Source organism: Silene latifolia, chromosome X (assembly GCF_048544455.1).
Source record: "Silene latifolia isolate original U9 population chromosome X, ASM4854445v1, whole genome shotgun sequence".
Classification (NCBI taxonomy): domain Eukaryota; kingdom Viridiplantae; phylum Streptophyta; class Magnoliopsida; order Caryophyllales; family Caryophyllaceae; genus Silene; species Silene latifolia.
The window spans coordinates 37,663,177-37,690,699 of NC_133537.1; the positions used below are offsets into that span (position 1 = coordinate 37,663,177).

At 35.8% G+C, this 27,523-nt stretch overlaps 2 protein-coding genes across 3 annotated transcripts; one reads left to right on the forward strand and one right to left on the reverse strand.

Moving 5' to 3' along the window:
• The first annotated feature begins 15,662 nt into the window (after window positions 1–15,662).
• On the forward strand, window positions 15,663–22,910 carry LOC141623239 (putative LRR receptor-like serine/threonine-protein kinase At5g10290). Of its 2 annotated transcripts, none has more exons than XM_074439324.1 (12): window positions 15,663–15,865; window positions 16,592–16,724; window positions 16,943–17,075; window positions 17,184–17,255; window positions 19,414–19,557; window positions 19,665–19,736; window positions 19,903–19,968; window positions 20,129–20,199; window positions 20,323–20,466; window positions 20,860–21,201; window positions 21,636–22,030; window positions 22,414–22,910. In XM_074439324.1, exons 2-12 carry the CDS (start codon window positions 16,655–16,657, stop codon window positions 22,723–22,725), a joined length of 1,821 nt encoding a protein of 606 aa, XP_074295425.1. In that variant the 5' UTR covers window positions 15,663–15,865; window positions 16,592–16,654; the 3' UTR covers window positions 22,726–22,910. The 2 variants fall into 2 exon arrangements, with proteins under 2 accessions (XP_074295425.1, XP_074295426.1); XM_074439325.1 differs by having other exon boundaries at window positions 15,668–15,865; window positions 16,592–16,851.
• A 1,370-nt stretch (window positions 22,911–24,280) lies between these two features.
• On the reverse strand, window positions 24,281–25,249 carry LOC141617203 (uncharacterized). The gene has a single exon (XM_074434385.1). The coding sequence runs from the start codon at window positions 25,247–25,249 to the stop codon at window positions 24,281–24,283; it is 969 nt and encodes a 322-aa protein (XP_074290486.1).
• Between the last annotated feature and the right edge of the window lie 2,274 nt (window positions 25,250–27,523).

Sequence of the window (27,523 nt, forward strand, 5' to 3'; positions counted from 1 at the left end):
AGCTAGAATTGATCATTATTGCAATTGCGCTCCCTGTAAATTCGACCCTCAAGTGCTACTACGATACCGTGCGCTTGCGGTTTCTAAATTTACATCAAGTAGACTAACAAGGTCAAGTTTGTGAAGAAAGGTCACCACATAACCTTTTATTACATTGAGTCATCCTAATTGTATGTTTAATCTTTAGTTAACTTCGCCCATTAGTTAGTATTGAAGAGTGAATGAGAAGCGACAAGTTGCGTTTTTTCCTTATTTTTTTTGTTACTAAATGAGCAAATGGGTGAGACAGGGAACTAAAATAAAGTTTGAAGGGGTGCTAAAAACTTAAAATGAATAGAATTAAGAGGTTAGAGTATCACATGTCTTTCAAGTAAGTACTCAAGTTAAGTATTATATCGATATATTAGTTAATAAAATAAGGATATACTTTATTTGTTTTGGTCTAAGGGAGCCGTGAGAGCGAATTTATTGCTGACTGAATTTAAACTAGGTCATGATTTCATAAGTACTACCAATCATAACTTTACCACCAGTTATAGTAGCTTAGATTTGCAAATCACAACTATACCCATATAAATGGATAGATTGATTTAAATTAGACAAATATGTACGAACAATGTTGTCAGGATCGAGATTCTACTTTGAATTGATGGAGTACGTAGAATCGAATTTGTAGAATCGAATCGTAGGATCCTACAAACGCACTAAAATTTTTTATTTGGACAAAACATACAAATTGAAGATCAAAATACATATTATTAATATTTTTTCATAAATTGATGAGTAATAATATTTATGTCATTTTATGAACATGTTTATATAACTTACATAAAATTCAGATTTACAACGTCATTAGACGCGTAATGTATATAATTATTCTTTTATCATAAAATTGGGTCGCATGATCGTAAGATCGTAGGACCATATTATGAGATCCTACCTAGACTGGTTAAATAAGTCAAATGGGTGGGTTACGAGTTTGGTCATTTCGAGTTCGGGTAAACTATTGGTCGGGTCTATTTTAGGTTTACAAAATACGGATTTGTACGTGTCAGATTTATACAGATTTCGAATCCAAAAAAGGTCTGCTTAACGCCTTTTTACAAATATTTGTTTTCTTTAATTTTTTTTTTTTTTTTTGAAAAAAGATATCATTTCATTTCATTCAAGAAAAGAGATTACATTTGCAAAGATATCACACTAGAGGGCTTATCAAGCTAGTTACAAAGACTCTTAGTAATGAGAGAATACTCACAAAGAAAAGGTTCCATAGCGACGGATAAATCCGTTGCAAATAACGAATTACCGTCGCAAATATAGTATTTGCGACGGAATAAGTCCGTCGCGTACAATCGTCGCAAAATAAAACTGCGACGGAAATTCCGTAGCAAATGAATTCCTGCGACGGATAAAGGCGTCGCAAGAATCCGTCACAAAAGTTGGTCCTGCGACGCAAATTCTGTCGCAATTCACTGTTCATGCAGGCCACGTAGCCTCTAAGGTCAATAAGAAAGTCAAGATCTGCGACGGAAATTCCACAGCAATACACTGTTCATGCAGCCACGTGGCTGCAAAGTCAACAAGAAAGTCAAGATCTGCGACGGAAATTCCGTCGCAAAAGTAAAAAAAAGTCAAGATCTGCGACAGAATTTCCGTCGCAAATCACTGTTTCTTCAGGCCACGTGTCCTCCTCAGTCAAGCCAATAGTCAAGATCTGCGACGGAATTTCCGCCGCAAATTCTGTCGCAGGAAAAAAAATTTCCAGGGGGTTTACAGCGTTCCCCAGCTCCCCCAATTGCTTAGAAACAATTACATACGGTTTCCTGCAAACACACAGAAAATTCCAGCATTTGACAAATTCACAACTCGTTCAAGACGAGATTTCCAAACAATGTTTTCGCATTAACTTAAAATAAAAGGTTTACATAAGTTTAGTACACAACAAACTTAAACTAAATACGTGTTCAACAAACTTAAACTAAATAAATGTTCAACAAACAAAGCTAAATAAGTCCATAAACCAACTAATAGCTACTAATCAATGCACGGGAGTGAATGAGGTGAAAGGAGTATAATTAGGCCTAGCATTGTCGCCACCGTCATCATGAAAGTCATTTCTACCTTGAAATACACCTCCGGGGTTACAAGTTTGAGTATTAAAACCTTGTTGGCTCAATAACTCCTCTATTGCCGCAAGCCTTTAAGATTGTTCGGCCTCGACTTGATTAAGTCGGGCATTCTCTTTTGCGACTCTACCAACAAAACCCGGAGTATGAGGAGTAAAAGTGACGTTACCAGTCGAGCGGCGGTGGTGCGTCCAAATGTGTGGTGCTGCATTTCCCGCGCCAAATACTCTACCTTTCTCATCAAATCCTCCATGTTCTTCAATATAAATCTCATTATCATCGATGTTCTCGACCCCTTGACTCTGAAGCTGAGTTTTCTTTGAGATGATCTTACCCTATATCATTAAAAAGCGAAAGATTAGATACCATCTACTAAATAATCATGATTGAAAAAATGAGTTAAATTAAATAATTATAGTAACTTACGAAGAGTTGACTGCCTTTTTTTGATAACCATCCTTTTGTGCTATGCTTCTTTGACTTCTCCAACAACTGCAAAGCGGACGGAATTTCTCCTTTCCCATCTTTATCAACCTACAATTTTGATACTTGTTAAATATAATTATTAACTTTAAATAAAGTTAAAGAAAAAAAAGGTAATAAATTAAAAAAGCAAGTGAAGAAATTACCATTGAGTCCATATATAATATATTGCAATGTATTTTTTCGACCCATTAGGTGAGTACCCAACGCCTTCCCCTTCTCGTCACATCCCGACTTACGGTTAGCCGAATACTTTTCCGATTTTTCCGTAAAAGTAGGTTCATCAAGTGGTCTGTTCTTCAATTTACGGTGCAACTCAACACTAATCCAATCCGGCTTTTCATGCTCTTCCTTATGATAAGCTCGATAAATCATTTGTCGTAAACGGGTCTTCATGGCATCTTCCCAAGCCTTCTTAACCCTTGCCTTGTCGGGGGGATCGTAACTAACACGCCACTGTTCAATAAACGATAAAGTTAGAAAATAAACTTCATTGTAAATAAATATAAAATAAATGAATAAAATACCTAATATTAAAATAAATGACAATTGCTAATACCTCAAACCAATTCCACCAATGCTTCTTTATAGTAGATGACGCCGATTTCCAATTAGGAGCATGTTCATGGTAGTTGCATCCAATATTCTCCGATATCAAGTTCACAACGGATGCATCACTGAACCTGAAAAAAGAATGACAATATATATATATATATATATATATATATATATATATATATATATATATATATATATATATATATATATATATATATATAGTGTAGAGATCTTATAAGTCCCCTCCTTAAGTGTGAGTCCATAAGTCTCATTGTGAGCCTTTGGATCATGAAGATGGAGGGTTGAGATTAAACACTCAAAATGGTCATTAATAATCTAATTCACCACTCTCTCTCTACCTATACTAATTAATTACTAACTCATCCTAATTAACTACTAATCTAATATATATACTCTTCCAAACATTCATTTCTCTCTCATCTCCCATAATTTCACACATTTTATCTCTCAAAAACCTCTCCTCTCTTAAAAACCCAAAAAATTCAAAACCTAAAAAATCAAAAAAAATAACTCCTCTTCCTCACCAACCCACCCCCACCGGCACCACCCACCCCCACCCACACGGCCACCACCATCTGCCCCCACCACTCCACTACCCCGACCACCAGTACTCCCCCTTCAACCACCACTGCCCGACCATTACCCCGACAACCCAGCCCACCGCCGAACACCCAACCACCACCACCACTAACATAAACCCACTCCAGCCGCCACCTACAACAACCACACCCAAAACGCCATCTTCCTCTCACGACCACCACTGCCAACCGCCACCCCGACCTCCATCCGTGTTTTACCACCGCCAACCCCCACCATCGACCACCACCGCTCCTCCTCCTCTCTTCCTTTTTTTTTCTTTCGTTCTTATCAGATCTGCTTTTTTTTTTTTTTTTTTTTCGAGATCTAGTATATTTGGTGTTTTGTGTTTATATTTGATTAAATCGAGATCTAGTTTTTTTCGTTCTTCCTTACCACTGACAATCGTTTCGTGTTTATATTTGAATTAAATCGTTTTGTGTTTATATTTGGTCTATATTTCGAGATCTAGTTTTGTATTTGGTTTGCTTTTTTTTTTTTTTTTTTGCGGGGTTAGGTGTTTCGAGAGAGGGGGGATGCCATGTTGGAGGTGGTGGTAGTCGTGGGGGTGAGGGCTGCCGTGGTAGTGGTGAGTGAGGTGGTTGGTGGTGGTGGTGGTGTCTTTTTCTTTTTTTTTTAATCGTTTTTTTTTCCAGAAATTTTAGTCTTTTTTGTTGTTATTTGTTCTCATTTTCACTCTTTTTTTGTTCTTCTCATTTTATTGTGTTTTGTTCTTCTTATTTTCACTCTTTTTTTTGTTTTTTCAGATTTTTTTTTACTCTTCTCATTTTTTGTTCTCATTTTATCGTCTTGTTATTTTTTTTAGACCTAGATCTATTAAAATTACAATTATCTTTATTAAAGTTACATTTTTTTCTATTAAAATTACACATTTCTCTAATAAAATTACACTTATATCTATTAAAGTTAAAGTTATACTTATTTCTATTAAAATTACACTTTTCTTTATTAAAATAACACTTATTTCTATTAAAATTACACTTATTTCTATTAAAATTACACATTGCTCTATTAAAATTACACTTAGCTCTTTTAAAGTTAAAATTACACTTAATTCTATTAAAATTACACTTATCTTTATTAAAGTTGAAGTTACACTTATTTCTATTAGAATTACACTTATTTCTATTAGAATTACACTTATTTCTATTAAAATTACACTTATATCTTTTAAAGTTAAAGTTACACTTATTTCTATTAGAATTACACTTATTTCTATTAGAATTACACATTTTTCGATCACAATTACACTTATATCTATTAAAGTTAAAGTTACACTTATTTCTATTAGAATTACACTTATTTCTATTAGAATTACACATTTTTCGATCAAAATTACACTTATATCTATTAAAGTTAAAGTTACACTTATTTCTATTAGAATTACACTTATTTCTATTAGAATTACACATTTTTCGATAAAAATTAGACTTATGTCTATTAAAGTTAAAGTTACACTTATTTCTAATAGAATTACACTTATTTCTATTAGAATTACACTTATTTCTATTAGAATTACACATTTTTCGATTAAAATTACACTTATATCTATTAAAGTTAAAGTTACACTTATTTCTATTAGAATTACACTTATTTCTATTAGAATTACACTTATTTCTATTAGAATTACACTTTTTTCTATTAAAATTACACTTATATCTTTTAAAGTTAAAGTTACACTTATTTCTATTAGAATTACACTTATTTCTATTAGAATTACACATTTTTCGATCAAAATTACACTTATATCTATTAAAGTTAAAGTTACACTTATTTCTATTAGAATTACACTTATTTCTATTATAATTACACATTTTTCGATCAAAATTACACTTATATCTATTAAAGTTAAAGTTACACTTATTTTTATTAGAATTACACTTATTTCTATTAGAATTACACATTTTTCGATAAAAATTAGACTTATGTCTATTAAAGTTAAAGTTACACTTATTTCTAATAGAATTACACTTATTTCTATTAGAATTACACTTATTTCTATTAGAATTACACATTTTTCGATTAAAATTACACTTATATCTATTAAAGTTAAAGTTACACTTATTTCTATTAGAATTACACTTATTTCTATTAGAATTACACATTTTTCGATTAAAGTTAAAGTTACACTTATTTCTATTAGAATTACACTTTTTTCTACTAAAATTACAGATTTCTCTATTAAAGTTACAGCTATCTCTATTAAAGTTACATTTTTCTCTACTAAAGTTACACTTATATCTATTAAAGTTACACTCTCAAGGACTACAGTTTTACTCTCAATGGACTCATGTTACATGTTTAATATGGACAAAAGTTACAGTCTCAATGGACTAAAGTTACACTCTCAATGGACTGAAATTACACTTTAATGAACTAAAGTTACACTTTTAATATGGACTAAAGATACACTCTCAATGGACTAAAAATACATTTTAATGGACTAAAATTACACTTTAATGGATTAAAATTACACTTTAATGGACTAAAATTACACTTTTAAAAGACTAAAGTTACACTTATAAGTCACTCAATTCACAATGAGTTGTGTTAAAATTGGAAAAATTCAAAATAATATTTGTCGAAAAACTGAGTTACACTCGTAAAACGCAAAATATATTGTAAATTTGCTTCAAATTTTCAAATTTCAAAATAAAATCCGTCAAACCGCAATTTTTTCCGTTGAAATTACACTTTTTCTCGTTGAAATTACACTTTTAAAACAGTGAAAGTGTAGTAACATGTGTATAAAGTTTCAGTCCAAAAAAAAAAATTATGCTAAAAAAATTTTTTTTTGTGTATAATTAATCCATTAGTGAATGTATAATTAAAGCTAGAGAGATAAAGTGGATTAATTAGTGTATAGGAAACTCATTAGTGTTAAGTATGCTTTTTTGCTTTCAATCTCAACCATTCTTAGTGGGATATCTAAGGGATGTAGTGAGGACTTAGGGACTCAAAATATATGGTGGACTCATTAGAACTTTTTATATATATATATATATATATATATATATATATATATATATATATATATATATATATATATATATATATATATATATATATATATATATATATATAAATCGTTATAAAAATAATTAATTACGAAAAAATGACATACTTACCAAACGCCATCTTGCTCAAGAGAATCGAGATGAATTTTCTCAATTGGCTCATTTTGTTGTAGCTGTTGATGACCTGCTGGTATTTCTTCATTCTCGGTTTCATTTCCTCGGTTTCCTACATTACTACCACTACCTCTTCTTCGTCCCCTCGTCGCCATACAAACCAACTAAATTCTTCAACATTGTTAGAAATCAAATAGTAGCAACAAAATAAAAAATCAAATAATAGCAACAAAGTAAGAAATTGGCAAAGTAAGAAATTGGCAAAGTAAGAAATCAAATAATCAAATAATAGCAACAAAATAAGAAATTGGCAAAGTAAGAAATCAAATAATCAAATAATAGCAACAAAGTAAGAAATTAAATAGTACTCCCTCCCTCTCGGTCAAGTAATCAAATAATAGCAACGAAGTAAAAAAATAAGATTGAATAAAAAGTAAGATTGATTGAAAACAAACTAGATTTCATTAAATTAAGCCATACGGCATCTACAACTAATAGTACCAACAAAGTAATAAGATTGAATGAAAAGGTACAAAATATCTACAACTAATATAAATCCTAGTCATCATCATCATCATCATCACTTAAATTAGTGTCTTCGTTGCTTTTAAAAAGCGAATCTAAAAAATCCTCATCATCATCTTCTTCTAAATACTTCTTCAAAGCCTCCTCCCCCAACTCTTCCTCATCTTCCTCCTCTTACATATCATCATTCTGTACTTGCATTTTATCTCCTTGCATTTCTTCTTGTTCCTCCTCCACATTTTCATTCTCATCTTCTATTTCAATTATTGTCAATGTTGTATCACCATTATTAACATCTTTTTGAAAGATAGATTCATCAGTAGGAGCATCAACTTGTGATCTGGCCTTTATTTTAAATACTGCTGACCACTGATCTTTATCTCTTTCGATATTTGGATAAGGAGCATAGCAAACTTGTTCCACTTGATATGCTAACACAAATGAGTCATATTTTGGAATTTTTTTGCTCCGATTAACATCCACAAGTTTATATTCCTTATGTACTTGCATTCCTCTTTCTGAGTTATCTATCCAATTACATTTGAATAAAATAACGTTGTAAGAGTTTTTCTCGCCAGTATAAGACAACTCAACAACTTCATTTAGGTTTCCATAGTAGTCAGCTCCTTCAGTCGAAATCACACATACTCCATTGTTAATTGTCGACTTTTCCAAATCTTTCCCATCTGTATGATGGAATAACGCTTCCATGTTCTTACTTTTCTTGAAGGTCCATTTGCTAAGGCAACTAAAACTGAATTTTTTAAATTATTTACCTAGTATTAATGATAATGAACCAATTATTGACCAAATAATAATATAATTTAAATAAGCATTATAGAATATATATTATTTACTTACTTGACCTCTAAACCAGTCAGGGAATTTTGCTTCAAATTTGTTCCAAATATCCTCGGCCATAGAAAACTCAGGATATTCTCTTTTGATATAATCCTCAAACAACCTATTCAAAAATGCCGAATTAAGTTTTGAATTAATTTTTGCATGTTTTACTTTTGAAACAACATTTTAAATTAAAATTTTTCTTCACTTACCTTTCCATACATTTCAACTCATCAGAATCACAATTAGATAAAACATAGAGGTGTGCACGTTCATATTCGTTATCTTCCAAAAATCTTTCACGACATTTTCCAGAAGTAGTGCCCTCATGATCTTGAAATAGCTCAGGCAAGGTAGAATACTTCGGTTTTGTCTGACCTATGTCAAGGTCTTTTGCCTTCGTGTCTATATGTTCTTCAAAGTAAAAAGAACAAAAAATTGCTATTTCTTCAAGCAAATATGTGTTGCATAATGACCCTTGAACACGAGCTTTATTTCCAATTTTTTTGTTTCAAATGATTCAAGAACCTACAAAAAAATTGGTTAAGAATGAATGACATTCAAGTAATAACCTTAAAAGGCTTCGTAAAAGATATTGATATTACCTCTCAAAAGGATACATCCACCTATATTGCACAGGACCACCCACTTTCACTTCATATGACAAATGAATTGGCAGATGTTCCATTGAGTTAAAAAAGGAAGGTGAAAGTATTTTTTCCAATTTGCAGATTATCTCGGCAATATTTTCTCGAGACTTGTTATTTTTTCAATTTGTACTGATGAAGTGCACAAATCTCTGAAAAATTAACTAATCTCAATTATGGCATTCCACTCATTTTTTGGGAGAAGGTGCCTTAAAGTAACCGGCAGTAAATGCTCCATAAACACATGACAGTCATGGATTTTCAAGCCATGTAGCTTCAACTCATTCATATCGACACATCTTCTCAAATCTGAAGCATAGCCGTCTGGAAACTTTAAATTACATATCCAATCACACAACACTTTCTTCTGCTATTTTTTCAAAACGACTGAATCCACCTTTCGCGACCTTGAACAAAGTTGTAACATGTCTTTTTGTGCATTTGGGTTCAAGGTTGTCTTGTCTTTTCTATCCATCACCGTGTGAATTAGTTGTTCGAATTTTTTTTTCTCAATATGCAAGACATCAAGGTTATGTCGAATTAGTAGTGTGCTCCAATATGGAAGCTCCCAAAAAATACTTTGTTTCCACTACCCAATTCGTTTCGCTTTAACCGTTCTCAATTCATGGTCAGATGCATCCACGATTTTTGGTAAATCTTTCGCACCTTCCCACACTTGTTCGCCCGATAACCTCATTCCAGCAACATCGTTCTCTATTCTTCCTTTTCGAAAGTGGACCTTATCCTTGCGAAAAATATGATCAGTGTCTAAATATTGTCTATGATAATCAAACCAACTCCATGCTATGCTGAAGCCAAATCAATTTAGTCTCTTTTTTCGTACAACATGGACATGCATTCTCACCAGCAGTTGACCAACCAGATAACATGCCATAAGCAGGAAAGTCGTTGATCGTCCATAGGAGTGTGACTCTTAAGTCTAAGTTTTGTTTCCTAGACACGTCATATATAAATTCGTTGCAAACGTGGCCCTATTGGAAAATAATTTAAGAAATTTTCGGGGACCCTTTTGCCATTTGCATTCTTTGCACTTTTGTACCTAGCTCTACCACATTTTCTACACTTTTCAAGAATAGCGTCATCCATCCAAAAAAGCATACATCCATTAAAACATGCATCTATCTTTTCATGAGGAAGTTGAAGAGCTTTGAGAACATTTTTGGTTTCATAGAAGTTACGCATCAAAATATGCTTTTGAGGAAGAAGGTCTCCCATGAGTGACGTGAAACCATCTACACATTTATGGGCTAAGTTGAATTCACATTTCAGAGTGACAAGCCTTGCAGCTGACTGTAGCAATGAGAGTCGACATCCCTTGTAGACAGGTTGCTCGACACGTTTTAACATTTGAAAAAAGGCCAATATATTGGGATTTGGAGATTCATCAACCACCTCGGCATTAAGAGCTTCTTCCCTAATTTGATCAATGCTATCGCGCAATGCATTCTCTACCATATCCCTATAAGGATTGTCAGAGGACATTGCCATTTCCTCTTCCTCAATGGGGAATTTCTCTCCGTGACACACCCAATCATAATAGTTGTCACAAAACCCTTTAGACCAAGGTGTTTTCGTACTTCTTGTTCAACTAAATACTTTTTATTTTTGCACTTAGTACATGGACACCTAATTTCTTTACTTCTAATGAATTCGTCTTGTTGCTTAACATAATCAATGAATTTATCAACCCCTATTACGAATTCCTTCCTTAATTTTTTATTGGAATCCAACCTTTCATACATCCAGTTTCGTTCTAATCTCTTCATTGCAAATCTACATATATATTAGTAAATAACAAATATTAATAAAAATGGTAAGAGCATTCATAAACATATTCTTAGGACGACAACAACAACAACGCCACCACCATCACCACCACCACCACCACCAACAACAACAACAATAACCACAACCTGCAAAAAAATACTTTATATATTGGGGTCCTTATCTCTCCAACCTAAACCCATCTTTGAATCTTTCATACCATTAGTAAATACCCATTTTTTCTTGATTGTAATGAGACAAAAATTCGGCAGCACTTCCTTACGGTTCTCCAAATACATTATTTAGAATGAATTCTCATTCTACATATGTATTCGGAGAACATTAAAGGAAATGTTAACCAAATTTTGTCTCATAACAATCAAGAAAAAAATGAATATTTACCACCTAAATGGCATAAAAGATTCAAAGACAGTCTAAAAACGGGGACTATTCAAGAATTACACCTAATGTGTAATCCCTGAACGGGTACTAGGTCAAAAATATATTAACAATCACAGATACAAAACTACACAAGCATAAGATACAAAAATATATTAACAATCACAACACAAGCATAAGATGAATTAATATTTGTAAAAAAAATACACATAACACAAATGTACACAACTTATCAAAACAAACTTAATAATTACTAATAAACCATATAAAACTAAGTAAAAGTAGAGTAAGCATACTAAAATTGGTTTAAACATCATAAATTGGCTTTTAACTAAACTAAATTAACTACCCTAATAATCTTAAATATCCTAATTGTCTTTTAATTAAACTAAATCATTTTAATAATCCTAAACTTAATTAAACTACGCATCCTAAAATTGGTTTAAACATCCTAAATTGACTTTTAACTAAAGTAAACTACCCTAATAATCCTAAACATCCTAAATTGGATATTAATTAAACTAATTTATTTTAACAATCCTATACTTAATTAAACTAAGCATCATAAAATTGATTTAAACATCCTAAATTGGCTTTCAACTAAACTAAACTATCCTAATAATACTAAACATCCTAAATTGGCTTTCAACTAAACTAAACTATCCTAATAATACTAAGCATCCTAAACTAAGCATACTAAACTAATCATAATTAATCAAAATAATAACCATCAACCCTAATTAATCAAAATAATAAAATAAATTAAACAAACCTTATATTAAATTAAGTGAGACAAGGAGATAAGGGGAGGGAGGAGCACGGCAGGCGGCGTCACGGCGGCGGCAGAAAAGAGGAAAGGGGAAAGGAGAAGAAAGAGGAAAAGGGAAAGGGTAAAGGAGAAAGGGGAAAGAGGAGGAGAGATGTGCGGAGTAGGGTTGTGGTGGGAGTGGTGGTGGTTAAGTGGTCGCCGTCGAAATTTTAGGGGTTTTTGGAAAAGATTTGGGTAAAAATAATTGAGGAGAGATAGGAGGGAGACGGGTGACAAACCCGTGTATAAAAAAAAACCTGCGACGGAATTTCCGTCGCAACAATAAAATAATAATAAAGCCTGCGACGGAAATTCCGTCGCAACATTAAAATAATATTAAAAAACCAGTGCGCTGTGAGCTGTATATGGAGACATTAAAAAAAGCCTGCGACGGAATTTCCGTCGCAGGAAAAGTTATATTTTATTGTAGCGACGGAATTTCCGTCGCAGAATTTATTATTATTTTATTATTGCGACGGAATTTTCGTCGCAGTGTTTTCCGCCATGTCAGAAAAATTGGCGGTCTAGGAGATTTGGCTGCTACAGAATTTCCGTCGCAAGTCCGTCGCGGAATGTGGGATCCGTCGCAAGGTCCGTCGCAGTATTTTATTTGCTACAAACTATGTGTCCGTCGCAATGTCTCCGTCGCAATGAAACCTTTTTTTTGTAGTGCATCGCGAGGCTTGGTTGTCATGAGCATTCAGACAGAAACAACTAACTTGATATCTCACACTAACTGACTAGAATTAAGAGGCCTATTAGCAAAGATACAATTATTCCTAGCTAACCAATTATAGTAAGTAGTTGCAGCAAGGCTAACTACAAACCAAGTTTTGCGCCATTTTTGAGCAGTTGAATTGGCCTAGATCCAATTCAATTCATCACAATTGCCTTGCCCACGTCTAAATATACCCATCCACTGCAAAAGCTGATCCATACATCCATAGCAGCAGGACACTGAAAAAAAAGGTGAGCATGTGTTTCTTCTGCTTGTTTACAGAGTACACATCAATTTGCTAGCAAAAAACCTCTAGCTTGCATGTTCTCCAAAGTCACTAACTGTTGTTGAGCAGTGAGAGAGGTGATGATTTTATGCTTAGGCATAATTCTAGCTATGTACAGGCTTGTTATCCAGGAGCCAACATCAGGAGCTCTTCTGAGATAAGTATAATTGACACTAATTTTAAGTTTAGTACCTGAGACCCAAGAGGAGAGCAGCTGTTTGGCAAGAGCAATAAAGCCTGCCTGGTTAATGAAAGCATCCCTAACTTGTAGAATACCCTTGAAACTAGAAGGAAAATGTTCTTTAGAAGTAATGTTTAAGCACATAAACTTTGATCCACTTGGACCAAATTCCTTCCTGAGAGTTCTCCAGCAGCCACATCCATTTCAGAAGAAGGGACTGGTTCAAAGTAGAGAGGTCATGGACATTAAATCCACCAGCATTCCAACGAGAGCAGATCTAAGATCAGGATTTAAAACCTATCTTCCTCCCCCCATTAGAAATGCCCCAAAAGAAATCCTTGCTAATTTTATTAATTTTGGCAATGATTTTCTAAGGTAACAACACAATAGAGCACCAATAGTTCTCCAAACCAAATAGTACTGAATTAATCAACCTTGATAGCACTCATGGCTTGGAAAAAAACCAGTAATACTCCCATTAATCTTCAGAGAAAACCAAGGACTAGTGATACATCCTAGGATCCATTTTATAAATTGTGGGGAAAGCTAAATGATTTCAGCATATCAACTATGAAAGTCCATTGTAGTGAGTCAAAAACTTTTCTGATATCAACTTTGATCAAGCACCTGGGAGAAACATTCTGCCTACCATAGGCCTTGATAAGAGCTTGAGAAAATATGATATTTTCAAAAATATTTCTACCCTTAATAAAATCCCCTTGCTCAGGACCAATAATTAAGGGAAGGACAGCTTGGAGTCTGTTAGCAAGCACCTTACTAATCACTTTGTAGAAAACAATGCAACAAGATATAGGCCTAAAATAAAAAACATAAGCAGCAATTTTCTTCTTAGGGATTAGAGAAATGACAGTAGAGTTTGCCTGTTTAGGCATATGGCTAGATTGGAAATAAGAATGGTCAGCTTTGCAAAAATCCCTTTCAATGATTGGCCAAGCAAATTTAAAGAAACCTGCAGAAAAGCCATCAATTCCAGGGCTACTGTCAGCACCAATGCTGAAAAGAGCTTATTTAATCTCTTGAGACGAAATAGGCTGAGTAAGATTATGGGCATTATCAGCAGAAACACAAGAAGAAGAGCTAAAGAAATATTTTGCCCCTGGGTTATAGTAGTTTGTCCAAACAAGTGAGTATAGTAGTCTTGGAATACCAGTTCAACATTTTCAACTTCCTCTTGAAGCAAGCCATGTCTGTCTTTGATAGCACCAATAACCTGTTGACTCTGTCTTTCAGAAATCTTAGCAAAGAAGTACTTTGAAGAAGAATCAGAAAGTTGAAGATGCTTGAGTTTAGCTCTTTGCTGAAGAATACTTATCTCAACCATTTTCAGTTTAATTTATTCATGAATCATACGTTTTTCCTCTTGTTTAAGAATATCAGAAAGTGGGTCAGCATGAAGAGCTGCTTGGCATTGCGAAAGCTTAGCTATTGCCTCCTTAGTTCTAATAGTTTTTCTTTAATTTTAGTTATAAACATATAACTATTCTTAATTCTTATGGTTATTTAGTTTACTATATGATATTAGTAAGAATAAGCATTTTTTGCTTAATATATTCAATATCAAAACGTTATACAAAATATAGAATCTAGCAATTGTTACACCTACATAACAAGCGGTGACTATATTTGTACGATAATCATTTGAGTAATTAATCATGTAATAAAAGTATGCTTTTAAAATAAATATAAGCATATCATTCCAAAATTTCTAAGTTCAAATTATTTTTATCATTTTATATTAATTTTATTGCTTTAAATACAATATTTTAGTAAATTTACCTATTTTCGGGTCGGGTCACGAGGCTCAACCTTCTAAATGTGCGGCTTATTATCGGGTCGAGTCGTCTTCGGGTTCGGGTTGAAAAGAGCGTGTTATTTCCAGGTTATTTTCGGTCGAGTCATCTTTTGATGCTCTAATCCTACCTCTACCCATTTTCAACTAATAGTATCGTAAGATTCTACAAACATAATAAAATTAGAGGATCTAGAATCGGTCAAACATTTTTAGATCGTAAAATCACAAAATCATAAGATCGAATCGCAATTCTGATAACTATAACCTACGAATACATGAGATCTAATTATCTACTACTCCCTCCTATTCCGAATAACTATCCTATTTGGACAATGACACAAAAATTAAGAAATGGAGTTAAAATAATGAAAAGTATTGTATAAGGGTAAGAATATAAGAGTTAAATAATGAAAAGTATTGAATATGATGGTTTAGGGGTGGTTGGGGTGGTAAATAAAGAAAAGAGCAAGGGTAGGAAAGTCAAAAAACATGTCCAAATATGGTAAATGGGACAGTTATGTAAATAGACAGAAATGACAAATGGGACAGTTATTCGGAATAGGAGGGAGTATCTAGCAGTAGGTCTATTTTGTGTGAAGATACGGCGTCTGAAATGAGAATTACACCTTTGACCTTCCTAGAAGCCTTTGGGTTGACTCACTTGACGGTGTAGGAAAAGTTGAAGGTGAAGAGCGTGATGATTGTGGAATGTGGATCATTAACGTTAGTTAACTTATTATTAACGTGAGCCGTAATCTCATTTTAAAAGTGATGATAACAAAATCCAGTTTTCCAGACAAAAAGTTCAGAAAACCAGCATAACAGTCACTACTTTGTTGACTTGTCAGTACCAAAAGCACAACCTTCACTTCTCTTTGCACTCAAATCATGTTTATTTTGATCACATTTTTTACATTTCTATCAATGTATATCTTCTCTACCAGGTATTTCATTTTTTCTTTTTTTCCATCTCTTTGTTCTTCATATACAAGTATGTTAAATTGCTAATGTTTCTTACATTTCTAAATTTGAACATTCTGTTTTTTTTTTAGTTTAATTTGATTGTTATTAAATTTTGATATTTGGAAGTATTAATCTTTTTATTTAGCAACTGGGTTTTGTCGGTGCACAGTAAAGTTGTGATCTTTTTATCTTTTACAGTGATTTTAGTGTTGTGTTTAATCTGAGAATGCTTGCAATTTTCCCCAAATTGTTGATTCTGATTAAGTAGTTTTTAATTTCAGCAATTGAATAACGTGTGAATGTGATAGGTTTTACAAAATGCAAATTTTCTTAAATTGTGAACGTGGGTTGCTTAATTTTGTCAATTCCGCGTTTCCAAACACTACTTTAAGTTAATTGAATGATGATGATTTAGCAATGGTGAGAGTTGAATTTGTAACTTTTCATCTTCACATTGTTTTGGCCAAGAAGATTATGGAGAACCATTAATGCTTGAATGCTTGATGGTTGTTGATACGTTAGCGGAAGCCTTAAATTCTTTTTGGTTTCTGTTTCTCAGTTATGCCGAGCTTTTTTTTTCCTTGATGAACCTTGAGAAGTAGATTAATACGATTGAATTCTTTGGAGTTTGGACATATAATTTGCGAAGGTTGCTATCTTAAACTGTCTGATTTACATTGTTCATTCCATTTCACTCATTTGTGCAGAGGTGCTGCATTTTGTTGCTTTTAATTTAGACGGTAGTGGAGCTGGTGAATGTGGAACTGCTAATGGCGGCAGGGTTTTTTGTTGTTCTGGCCTTTATGTGTTTGCTTTCTTACAGTAAAGCTAATTTTCAAGGTACTTACTACTGTCTGTTGGCTCAATGGGGCAACATGCCAACATATGTAGACTTGGACTTCGAATGCCAACTTTAGTGCCTTAATTATGCAAGGCACTTAACATATGGGAGACTGAACTCACAGAGGTTTTTGTTGCCTTTTAACACTCATGTATAGAGTGAATCATAATGATCAAAACACGGCTAAGTTCATCCTTCCCGATGTTTCTTTTTTCAGGAGATGTGCTGTATGCGTTCAAACTTTCTTTAAATGCTTCATTTGGTCAACTGGATGACTGGAACCCCAATCAAGTGAATCCATGCACTTGGTCAAATGTTATGTGTGATCATCGTTTGAAGGTTGTTTCTGTGTAAGTAATTCCACATAGGCTTCTTTCCTTTTTAACATCAAATAACATCGCTTACTCGTAGTAATTTTTCTCATACATTGTTCATTGGCTGTGCCATCTTATTCACAGGACATTGTCATACTTGGGGCTTTCTGGTACTCTTTCTCGTCAAATTGGCGCTCTGAAGACTCTCACATCTTTGTAGGTTTACTTTTCATGAATTAGCTGGTGGAATCTTATTGTGCATTTTGAACCAGTAAAAGAGGATTTTTTTTTTAAAAATAATATTGCCTTTTATTGAATTATGGAAATAGATTAAGCTGTAAATGCAGACAAATTTTCAAAAATTTGCACCAAGCTCTCGTTTGCGCCGCCTTCTGTGGGGGAATTGACGCAGAGGTTCAATGTTTGCTTATAAGTCCGGGTCTTTTCCATTTCTAGAGTTGATTGACTTTCGACAAGTATCGCTGCACACTTGCTCCGAGCCCTCTTTATTGCAATCAGAGAGTGTAGAGAAACTTTTATTTCGAGAAACCTACTATTGAAAATCATATGGACTGGACGGGAGGGGTGTGATTTGTGATAAAACTTTTTACAGGGTTGTGTTTGGCGCATCTCTTTAGCAGTCTTCCTAGGGTCATTTCTAGTTACATGAAGTGTTATTGACGCCCTTTTATTCCCTTGATCTGATTTGGAGGCCCTTGTCCTCTTTGTTTGTACATTCACATCAATACAAACATTTTCACCGCTCCCTTGTCGCTATATTGTGATTAAATAAAGAAAGATCTTTTAATTAATTGCTTGCCCTTCTTGTACAACAGAGTACAGAACTTACTATTTAATGAAATGTCTTTTGGAGCTTCACATGGGTGAGGGGAATCGTAAGATTATATACCTATATCATTACACTAATTCTACCTAAGACATTTATGCCGGTAGGGCTTTGGTTGCGAATGGCCGAACGCTGTAATGGGACCTATATAATGTGGTTAATTCTGTCTGATTGTCCATTACGTCTTACACAACTCAGAAACCGTTAAAAACATTTATAACGGCATTCTGTTCGAGATTTGGAAATGTCAGTTTCTACACATTCTTAGACTTGCTTTTAAGTTGGTTCTACTACTGAGCTGCTCTTGAGAAAGAACTTTCTTTAGGTTGTCTATATCGAACCCCTTAGCTCCGCTTTGAGTAGATGCCTCTTTACAGGCAATGAGGTTATGATATCATAGTAAATGAATGTAATTCGTAGGAATCGTGACATAGAGCCATGGACCTATCGTTTATGAATGTTCGGTGAGAACTCCTGGTCTATTCCATTTCTAGAATTGAGGATTGTCGACAAGCATAGCTGCACATTGCTCCGAGCTCTCTATATCTCAAGTAGGGAATTAGAGAGACTTTTATTTTAAAGAACCTACTAATTTTAAAATCAGATGAACTGGACATGAAGATTGTGACTTGTGAACTCGTGATAAAATGGTTTACATGGTTGTGTTTGATGCATCTCTTGAACAGTCTTCCTAGAATAGTTTTCTAGCTCCATGAAGTGTAATCGACTCCGTTTTCTTCCGTTGAACTGCTTTGGAGGTTCCTTGTCCTCTTTGTTTGTATATTCACTGTTAGAATATAAAACCGATCTTGGAAGCTGATGGTTGGAGTCCAAGATCGGTTTTATAGTCTAACGTTCACGTCTACACTACACGTCACCACCGCTCCAATGGCTCTAAATTGTTATATTTAATTGTTTGCTCTTCTTATATAACAAAACTACAGAACTTGCTAAGTATTTATTGGAATGTCTTTTGGAGCTTCACGTGAGTAAGGGGAACTAAATAATACCTGTAGCATTACATTGATTTTCCCTTTAATATATCCCTCCAGGGATTTGGTTGCAATCACAGTAATGACCTAAATATTGTGTCTAATTTCGTCTGACTGTCCAAATTACCTCTTAAGTAACTCCTTGTCTGTTGAAAATTTATAACGGGGTCCAACCTTAGATCTGCAAATGACAGTTTCTATACATTCTTAGACTTGCTTTTATGTTCGTTCTAATGCTGAGCTGTGCCTGAATTTCCGTACCATATTCGGTTATGAGTAATCAAGAAAGAACTCTTTTGTTATAAGAGATATTGTGTACGTTCGACCGCTTTACCCTGCTTCGAGCAGAAGACTCTTTATAGGCAATGGGGTAATGATAATCATTGTAAATGGATGTAATTCGTGACATGAAGCCATGACTCTCCAAATTTTTTTTATTCCTTCTCTTTTAATTTTTTTTGGCATCCTTCCTGGTTTTCTTCTGACTTTTCATTTTAGTTGATTCATATTTATGTTAGTTGCATTGTCTGTGCAGATCTTTGCAAGGGAATGACATTCATGGCAAGATTCCTAGAGAGTTCGGAAAATTGACCAGTCTGACAAGCTTGGATTTAGAAGATAACCGTTTGACCGGGGAAATACCATCTTCCCTCGGTAATCTTAAAAATCTTAAATATTTGTGAGTTGTAACATCTGATTTTATTTTTTCAATTCTGTATTGAATCACCTATATCGTTTTTTTTTATCAGCCCGGTTACTGGTCTTTATATAATTTTGTCCATGCAGAATTTTGAGCCGTAACGCTCTCAAAGGAACTATCCCAGAATCTCTGTCCAATCTAGATCACTTAATTAGCATGTAAGTGAAAGTAGTAATCTTTTTAAAATACTTTTCTGCTTCCTTTTTAGTTCCAACCTTTCTGTATTTGGTAACTTGGTTAGAAATTTTATTCGAAATTAATTACTCCGCGTAATGATAATTATATTGCCTCTTGTGTCTCATATATTATGCTTTGTGGTGGCAGCCAGTTATCTTCAAATCAGCTCAGTGGCGAAATTCCTGAGAAACTCTTAAAGGTTCCGAAATACAAGTATGATATTTAACTCTATCTTTACAGTTACATAGTTTGTTCTGTCAACTTATTCCACACTAAGACTAATGTATTTGTTAACGAATAGAAGGGTGAAGAACTATACTGTTATCTGTAATAAACAATTATCATATATGAATCTGTGATTCTCCTACTGCAGTTTCACCAGCAATGACTTGAACTGTGGCGAAGATCTTCATCGTCTTTGTGTGTCAGCTGCTAGTTATACAGGTAAAATATCTCTCTGCAAAATTATTGTAATTTCACATAGGAATTGCATTTGCGGAATCTAAAATCATAAATTTATACACCATGTGTAGACTGACCGACTGACAAATACTTGATATGTTGTAGAGTCTTCAAGCAAAACGAAACTTGGAGTTATAGTTGGAGTAATTGGAGGGCTTATTTGTGTGTTACTTATTGGCCTCCTGGTTGTTTGTGTGGCCAAGAGAAGATACGCGGGTTTGAAGCGTGAAGTCTATGTTGATGTTGCAGGTTCAGTTGTTGATTCTTTCTATCTCTTGCTTCACTGTTTATGGTCGCTTTAATGGAGCAAGTGCATATTTGTGTGTAGATCTTACGACTTAATGGAAGTGTGTGGAGTTTTTAGTAAGATATTAAGTTTCCATTTGGCTGGTTATAATGCTGGTAATTGTTTGGCAATTGGAATTAAGACACATATATGATCTATTAAAAAACTATTTTCATATTATCAATTTTTAACAGAACTAGCTATTATAAAGAGGATAATATAAATAGGATGGAGGTTCAGAGTGAGTATGAATACATGCCTGCAAATTCATGTGGTTGATCAATAATCCGTAGACCACTTGTCATCTTCAGCTGCTGCTGTAATCACCCTTTTTCTCTCCTGTGTACTTTTTACAGGCGAAGTTGATCGTAGAATTGCATATGGCCAACTCAAGCGATTTGCATACAGGGAATTGCAAATAGCCACAGACAACTTTAGTGAGAAAAACGTTCTTGGTCAAGGTGGCTTTGGCAAGGTTTATAAAGGTCTTCTTGGAGATAAAACAAAGGTTGCAGTGAAAAGATTAACCGATTATGAAAGCCCGGGAGGTGATGCAGCTTTCCAACGTGAGGTCGAGATGATAAGCGTTGCTGTGCATAAGAATCTACTACGCTTAATAGGGTTTTGCACTACCACAACTGAGCGACTTTTGGTGTACCCATTCATGCAGAATCTAAGTGTTGCTTATCGCCTGCGGGGTACAGTGACCATCCTACCCTTGAAAAGTTGAAATGTATTATAAGTTTGCAACTTTTCCTCTCTTTTGATCCCATTTTGGACTTCTTTGGAAATAGTGTATCTCTTGATGCCTCTTTGTTTGTAACAAGCTCTAAAATAGGAGCATTGCTACCTTTACATGCTATAAATTCCAACAATGAGTCTTATGAGACGGTCGCACATGTACAACTAATCCAAATTTCTTATATCTCATTTAATCATATGGTTAAGGGATCTTACATGTAAGACCGTTTCATTTAAATTTTGTGGATGCCATAGTAGTCCTACGTTCTTCAATTGGACAAGTTTCACAGTGAGCTGTCCTATCTATTTATCAATTATGGTGGAAAATTGAATTGTTATTGAAGTGCCATCTCAGTATCTTACTATCCTAGTGTTCCTTTCTCTTCTGCAGAATTAAAACCAGGGGAGGCTGTTTTGGACTGGCCTACGAGAAAACGAATATCGTTGGGAACAGCACGTGGTTTAGAGTATCTTCACGAACATTGCGACCCTAAGATAATCCATCGTGATGTAAAGGCTGCTAATGTGTTATTAGACGAGAACTTTGAAGCAGTAGTGGGTGATTTTGGGTTAGCAAAGTTGGTAGATGTGCGAAAGACTAATGTGACTACGCAGGTACGTGGGACAATGGGACACATAGCTCCCGAGTATCTATCCACCGGAAAGTCATCAGAGAGGACTGATGTTTTTGGTTACGGCATTATGCTTCTTGAGCTTGTGACAGGACAACGGGCTATTGATTTTTCACGCTTGGAAGAGGAAGATGATGTGCTACTGCTTGATCATGTAAGACTGTAAGAGGCATTAATAATTTAACATCATTCTTAATTGAGTTAATTACGACGGAGTAGCTGCTAATGAATTTGGGTTAATTCTCATAATTGAAAAGCTATGGAAGAGGCCACATTAAATGGGATCTTAACAATTAATGGGTTATTTGTTGTCTTGAATTTCATGTGTGACAAATGTGCATATTAGCAAATATGAAAGATTCTTGATTTTTGTCTTCTAGCCGCCTCTCCCAATTTGGCAATTACGAAAACTTATATAGGACCGTCTAACATGTGAGACCAACCCATTATTTCTATATTTATGAGGACACAAGGATATGGTCCGGTATGATATGTGAGACCGTCTCATGTAGGACTCACTGGATTGATATTTTGCAGGTGAAGAAGCTGGAAAGAGAAAAGAGATTAGACAGGATTATTGATAAGAATCTGAGTAATTATGATACTCAGGAGGTAGACATGATGATCAAAGTTGCATTACTATGCACTCAACCCTCACCAGAAGAGCGTCCAGCAATGTCAGTAGTAGTGCGTATGCTCGAAGGAGAAGGTCTCGCTGAAAGATGGGAAGAATGGCAGCATGTTGAAGTCAGTCGCAGAGAAGAGTATCAAAGACTGCAGAGAAGATTTGACTGGTGTGACCATTCCATTCATAATCAGGACGCCATTGAATTGTCAGGGGGACGATGAGACTTATTGTTGAGGTAATTCTTTCAGGCACTGTCTTTGGTGTGCTTGCGTTCTTGTATTTTCCTGTGTATAGTAATGTACATTGCTGAGAATCTTAAGAAACCTTTGAGAATAATAACTGATTTGAACTTTGTGCAGCTTTGAAATTTATGATTCTTGAATAGTTTTACCGTTGTCTTTACCAATTTGACGTGATATGTTAGGAAAACTAAGTCTTCCATAGATGATTCTTGTTTCGGTAAGATATAGCTAGCTCTAGATTCCGACGGGATATTATGATAGTACAGAAATGGGGATTTGCTTCAGCTTGGTACTATGAGATGCACAATTGCTGGAAAACTAAGGAAAAGGAAATTGCAGAAAATCTTAGACCCATAACAAACATTTCCATCTTGATATATTGCGTTGCGAAGAGTAGTTTATGCTTTATTCTATCATACTCGTAATATATAAATAAAGAATAATCAGATTTTTGGTGTACTGAAAACTGAAAAAAAAAAAATCTTAGTTCTACTTCTATATATCAGATTAAACATCGAATTAGTTATGGCCTCGATTCATCTCATTTCCATACGTTTGATTAAACAAATGTCTGAAAATGAGATGGAGTACACCATTAAGGGAGTAGAGGAGATGGATTGTAAGCTTGTCGGACGAGGAAGGGAGGGGGCTTAACAGCCACAGTGCGTAGTTGGTGATGCTACACCTTTGTTCCACGATCCTGTGTTGGAATTATGCTGCCATTTTTGTCTGTCGAGCCTCTGATTCCCCTCACCCTTAGTCAGACCCTGCCTTTTGCTCGACTTATTCTCTACTAGAAGATATTGTGGAATTTTCTCCAAGTCATTGTCCATGTTAATGCTGCAATTTCTGTAGTCGACACCCGCCATAGCTAATGCATCGATGGACATGATTTGTGTTACTACTTTGTTGTTTATCTCTCTTTGCTTGATATTTAAGGAGGAGTTTGGAGTATTTATAGAGGTTGAAACTAAGAAGTGAAAATATCTCATGACTGGATTACACACATGGGAATGCAACTATATGCTAAAAGTGTTGGTTCAATGTTTTCAGTTGTCTCTTTTCTTGTCCTAGACTTACCTTTTAGGCTTTTACTGTCCTAGACTTTGATGTATCCGTGACTTCCTTCACACTTAAAAAGTGCACTGAACTTGCTCTTTCAGTTAGACTCTTAAGACTTTACGATGTCGTCCCATGTTTTTTTTTTTTTTTTTTTTTTTTTTTTTTTTTTGGCAGCCGTAAAGAAAGGTTTTACATTTTTATGGCTTGTCTAGCCAAGCCATGCGCAATACTATTAAGATTTCTAGGAATAAAACTGAAGCATAAACAATGAAAAGAGCTTGCGATTTTATGCATGTCCTCCAAGATGCCTGCAATCAGATGATCAACTTTATCGATTCCTGCCAGCTCATTAATAAGTTGTAGACAATCTGACGATATGTCCATATGCAACCAGCCCTCAGCACTAGCCCACAATAGCACATCCCTGACACCCAGCGCCTCAGCCTGCAAAGTCGCTTTTCGACTTTAGTTTTCACTGACGTCGCATACGTTCTTGTCCCTGCCCATCATAAGCCACCCATCCAAACGCAGCTACGTAATTTCGTTCCCATCCGGCATCAACTTTTACCCTGATGACATTACATCGATCCGGACATCCAATCAGTTGGACAGGATGCCCGGTCCGAATCTCCATCCTTCGTTGATCCATGAGCTCTTCCACACCCCCTCCTATCCCCTTTATCCTACATTTTCCCTCAAGTTGATCCTTTAGAATCCCTACTTTATCCTTAATCGAACCAAACAGTAAATCAGCAATAACATGAGGGTTCTTGGTCATTCCATCGAACTTGACTTTATTACGGACAGTCCATAATCCCCATAAGATTGCGACGAAGTTTATGACACGTACCTGTCCTTCATCTTGCTTCCAAAGATACTGAACCCAATCAGTTAGCCAAGCCGCCATACCGATCGATTCCGCACCACCCACTCTAATACCAAGCGAAGATCCCGCCCAGATCCTAGCGGAGACCTCACAATCCCTAAACAGGTGCTCAAGAGTTTCCATACAACCTTGACTCTCTCCACACAAACCACACAGAACATCACCCGCCAGTTGTCTGCGATGAAACTCTTTTCCAACTGAGAGTGTGTTCGTAATGATCCTCCAGACCAGTATTTTCCAAGAGTTTGGGACCGGAAGCGTCCATAGTCGTTTTCGACAGAATGTCCTTTCCCTTTCACCGATCCTAGTTTTATCTCTACCTGAACCCTTCCTACTCATATACTCATCAAAAATCAATCCATAGCCACTCTTGACCGTAAAAACCCCGTCCTTTGTAAACGGCCAGAAGATCACATCGGTTACGTTCATCTCCCGTCCCCTGGTTGCCAGAATCCTTGCCGCGTACTCCTCTCTGATCAACGCCCTGATGAACCTCTCATTCCACTCACCATTAGGAAGCAAAAGATCCCTCACTTGCAGATTCGCCAAGTGCATGTCCCTAACCCCCAACCGCTGGTCCCTTGGTTCCGGGCATGCACCCCCCACCCATCGTGTCACCCATATATTCAGTCTTGAGTCTCGACCCGGTTTCCAACCCAAGTGGTCTTTGATTGCCTGGAAACCATGGATAATGCTACGGACTCCCCACGAGCAGTTGGTTACCCTTTTTTCAAAACTATTCGGGTCGACCATATCATCCCCGAACACTTTCTGCCTAAAGACCTTACTAAAAAAGGAGTTTTCTCCCGAAACCAGCCGCCACCCATGCTTTGCTAACAGTGCTTGATTTAGGCATTCAATATTGCGAATCCCAAGTCCTCCTTTCCCTTTTGGAAGACTTAAAAAATTCTTACTACACCAGTGAACAGTCGTTCCCAGTTTACATCCCGTCCACCAAAATTGTGTCAAAAGAGAATTAATCTTTTTTGCCACACTTACCGGAATTTTGAAAACCGATAGAAAGTAATTGGAGAGATTGGATAGGACGAGGAAGAAATTAGAGTTAACCCGCCCATTTGGAGATAGAAAGATCTTAGTTCCATGAAGAGATCCGCTTCGAAATTTGATCCACTAAGGATTGAAAAATACCCTTTTTCGACTCCTGAAACTCTGCTGGTATTCCAAGATATTTCCCAATACCTCTATTAGACCTAACCTTGAACACCCTAAGGATTTGTTGTGCTTTTGCAAGGGTAGTGTTCGGACTGAAGATGAGACCGGATTTTGTCGGGTTTAAAACTTGCTTTGAAGCCGCACAGTAACCATCAATGATGCTCTTGAGATGATCGGCTGTTTCGCCTTTATCCTTAAAAAAGAAGACCGCATCATCAGCAAAAAACAGATGTGTCATTGGTCGAACCCCTCTGCATAACTTAAAACCCTCCAACCGACCTGAGTCCCTAGCCCGATCAATATTTGCCGAAAGGACCTCCATACAAAGTAAAAAGAGATACGGAGACAGAGGATCCCCCTGTCTCAGGCCGCACTGTGGTCGGAACTGTGGTAATGGCTTCCCATTGTAAAGGATTTCATAGCTTACAGAGTTGACACAGTTCATAATAAGTTGAACCAGCTTTAATGGAAAACCGAATTTTACCAAGGTCATTTCTAGAAAATCCCATTTTATTCGGTCATACGCTTTGCTCATATCTGCTTTAAAAGCACATCGTCCATGAGCTCCCTTCCTGTGTCGCGTGATATGATGTATTGCCTCATGTGCCAAGAGAATATTGTCACTAATACTTCGACCCGGAAGGAAAGCATTTTGTGACTCACTGATGATTGAACCCATCACCTTTGCCAGCCTGTTTGCTATACATTTAGTCACGACACGCATCATCACATTACAAAGACTAATGGGTCGGTAGTCTGAAACACCCTCCGGAGCCTCAGTCTTTGGTATAAGCGTAATAAAGGTTCTATTAAGCTCTTTCAGCACCCTCCCCGAATTAAGAATGGAAAGAACTCCAGTAGTAAAATCATGCTTAACCAGAGACCAACATTTTTGATAGAAACACGCCGGAATACCATCTGGCCCTGGGGCTTTGAGAGCCCCCATTTGAAAGACAGCAGTACGTACCTCTTTGGCTGTAAAAGGTCTACTCAACCGGTCCGCCTCATCATGAGCCACCCGACTCTGCACATGACTCAGTGCATACTCAATTCCAGTGGTATCCCTAGGGGCCCCCCCATTTCTGGAAGACTGATACAAATCCATGTAGAATCGCTGAAATTCACTACCCACTAGCTCATCATCATATTTCCATTGCCCATCTTCCCCTTTTAACCCATGAATAAGATTTCGGCCCGCCCTACCTTTGACCCAATTAAAAAAGAATTTTGTACACGTATCCCCTTCCACCGTCCATTTGACCTTTGCTCGCTGTTTCCAATAAACCGCTGCAGCTGCGGCAAAAGCTTGAAGTTCCTCGTGCACACGGGTGTACTCTTCCTCAACCCCTCCTTACAAGCAGTGTTGATCCCCAGCTCTAACTTCCGATCAAACTCATCCCACTTATCCTGCCACTCAGCCTTTTTATCCAAAGTCCATTTTTTAACACTGCTCCTCACTCTCGCCAGTTTCTTAACCACCCGAAAAGCCGGCGATCCAGAAACCACAGCTGTCCAAGCACCGCGAATCCGCTCCAAATAATCCTCATACCCCAAAGCCCAGGCATCAAGTTTAAAAGGTCTGCTACCTTTGATGTTGATTAAATTTAAGTCCACCTCAATAGGAGCGTGATCCGAAATTTGTATAGGGTAATGTTT

What these genes read in the sequence shown, in the direction of transcription:
- LOC141623239 (XM_074439324.1), top strand. Translation starts at nt 16,655, where the DNA reads ATGGCGGCAGGGTTTTTTGTTGTTCTGGCCTTTATGTGTTTGCTTTCT. An exon ending in CTAGATCACTTAATTAGCAT is followed by an intron (nt 19,737 to 19,902) that starts GTAAGTGAAAGT and finishes TTGTGGTGGCAG; the next exon opens with CCAGTTATCTTCAAATCAGC. An exon ending in AGTCTATGTTGATGTTGCAG is followed by an intron (nt 20,467 to 20,859) that starts GTTCAGTTGTTG and finishes TACTTTTTACAG; the next exon opens with GCGAAGTTGATCGTAGAATT.
- LOC141617203 (XM_074434385.1), bottom strand. Translation starts at nt 25,249, where the DNA reads ATGCACTTGGCGAATCTGCAAGTGAGGGATCTTTTGCTTCCTAATGGT.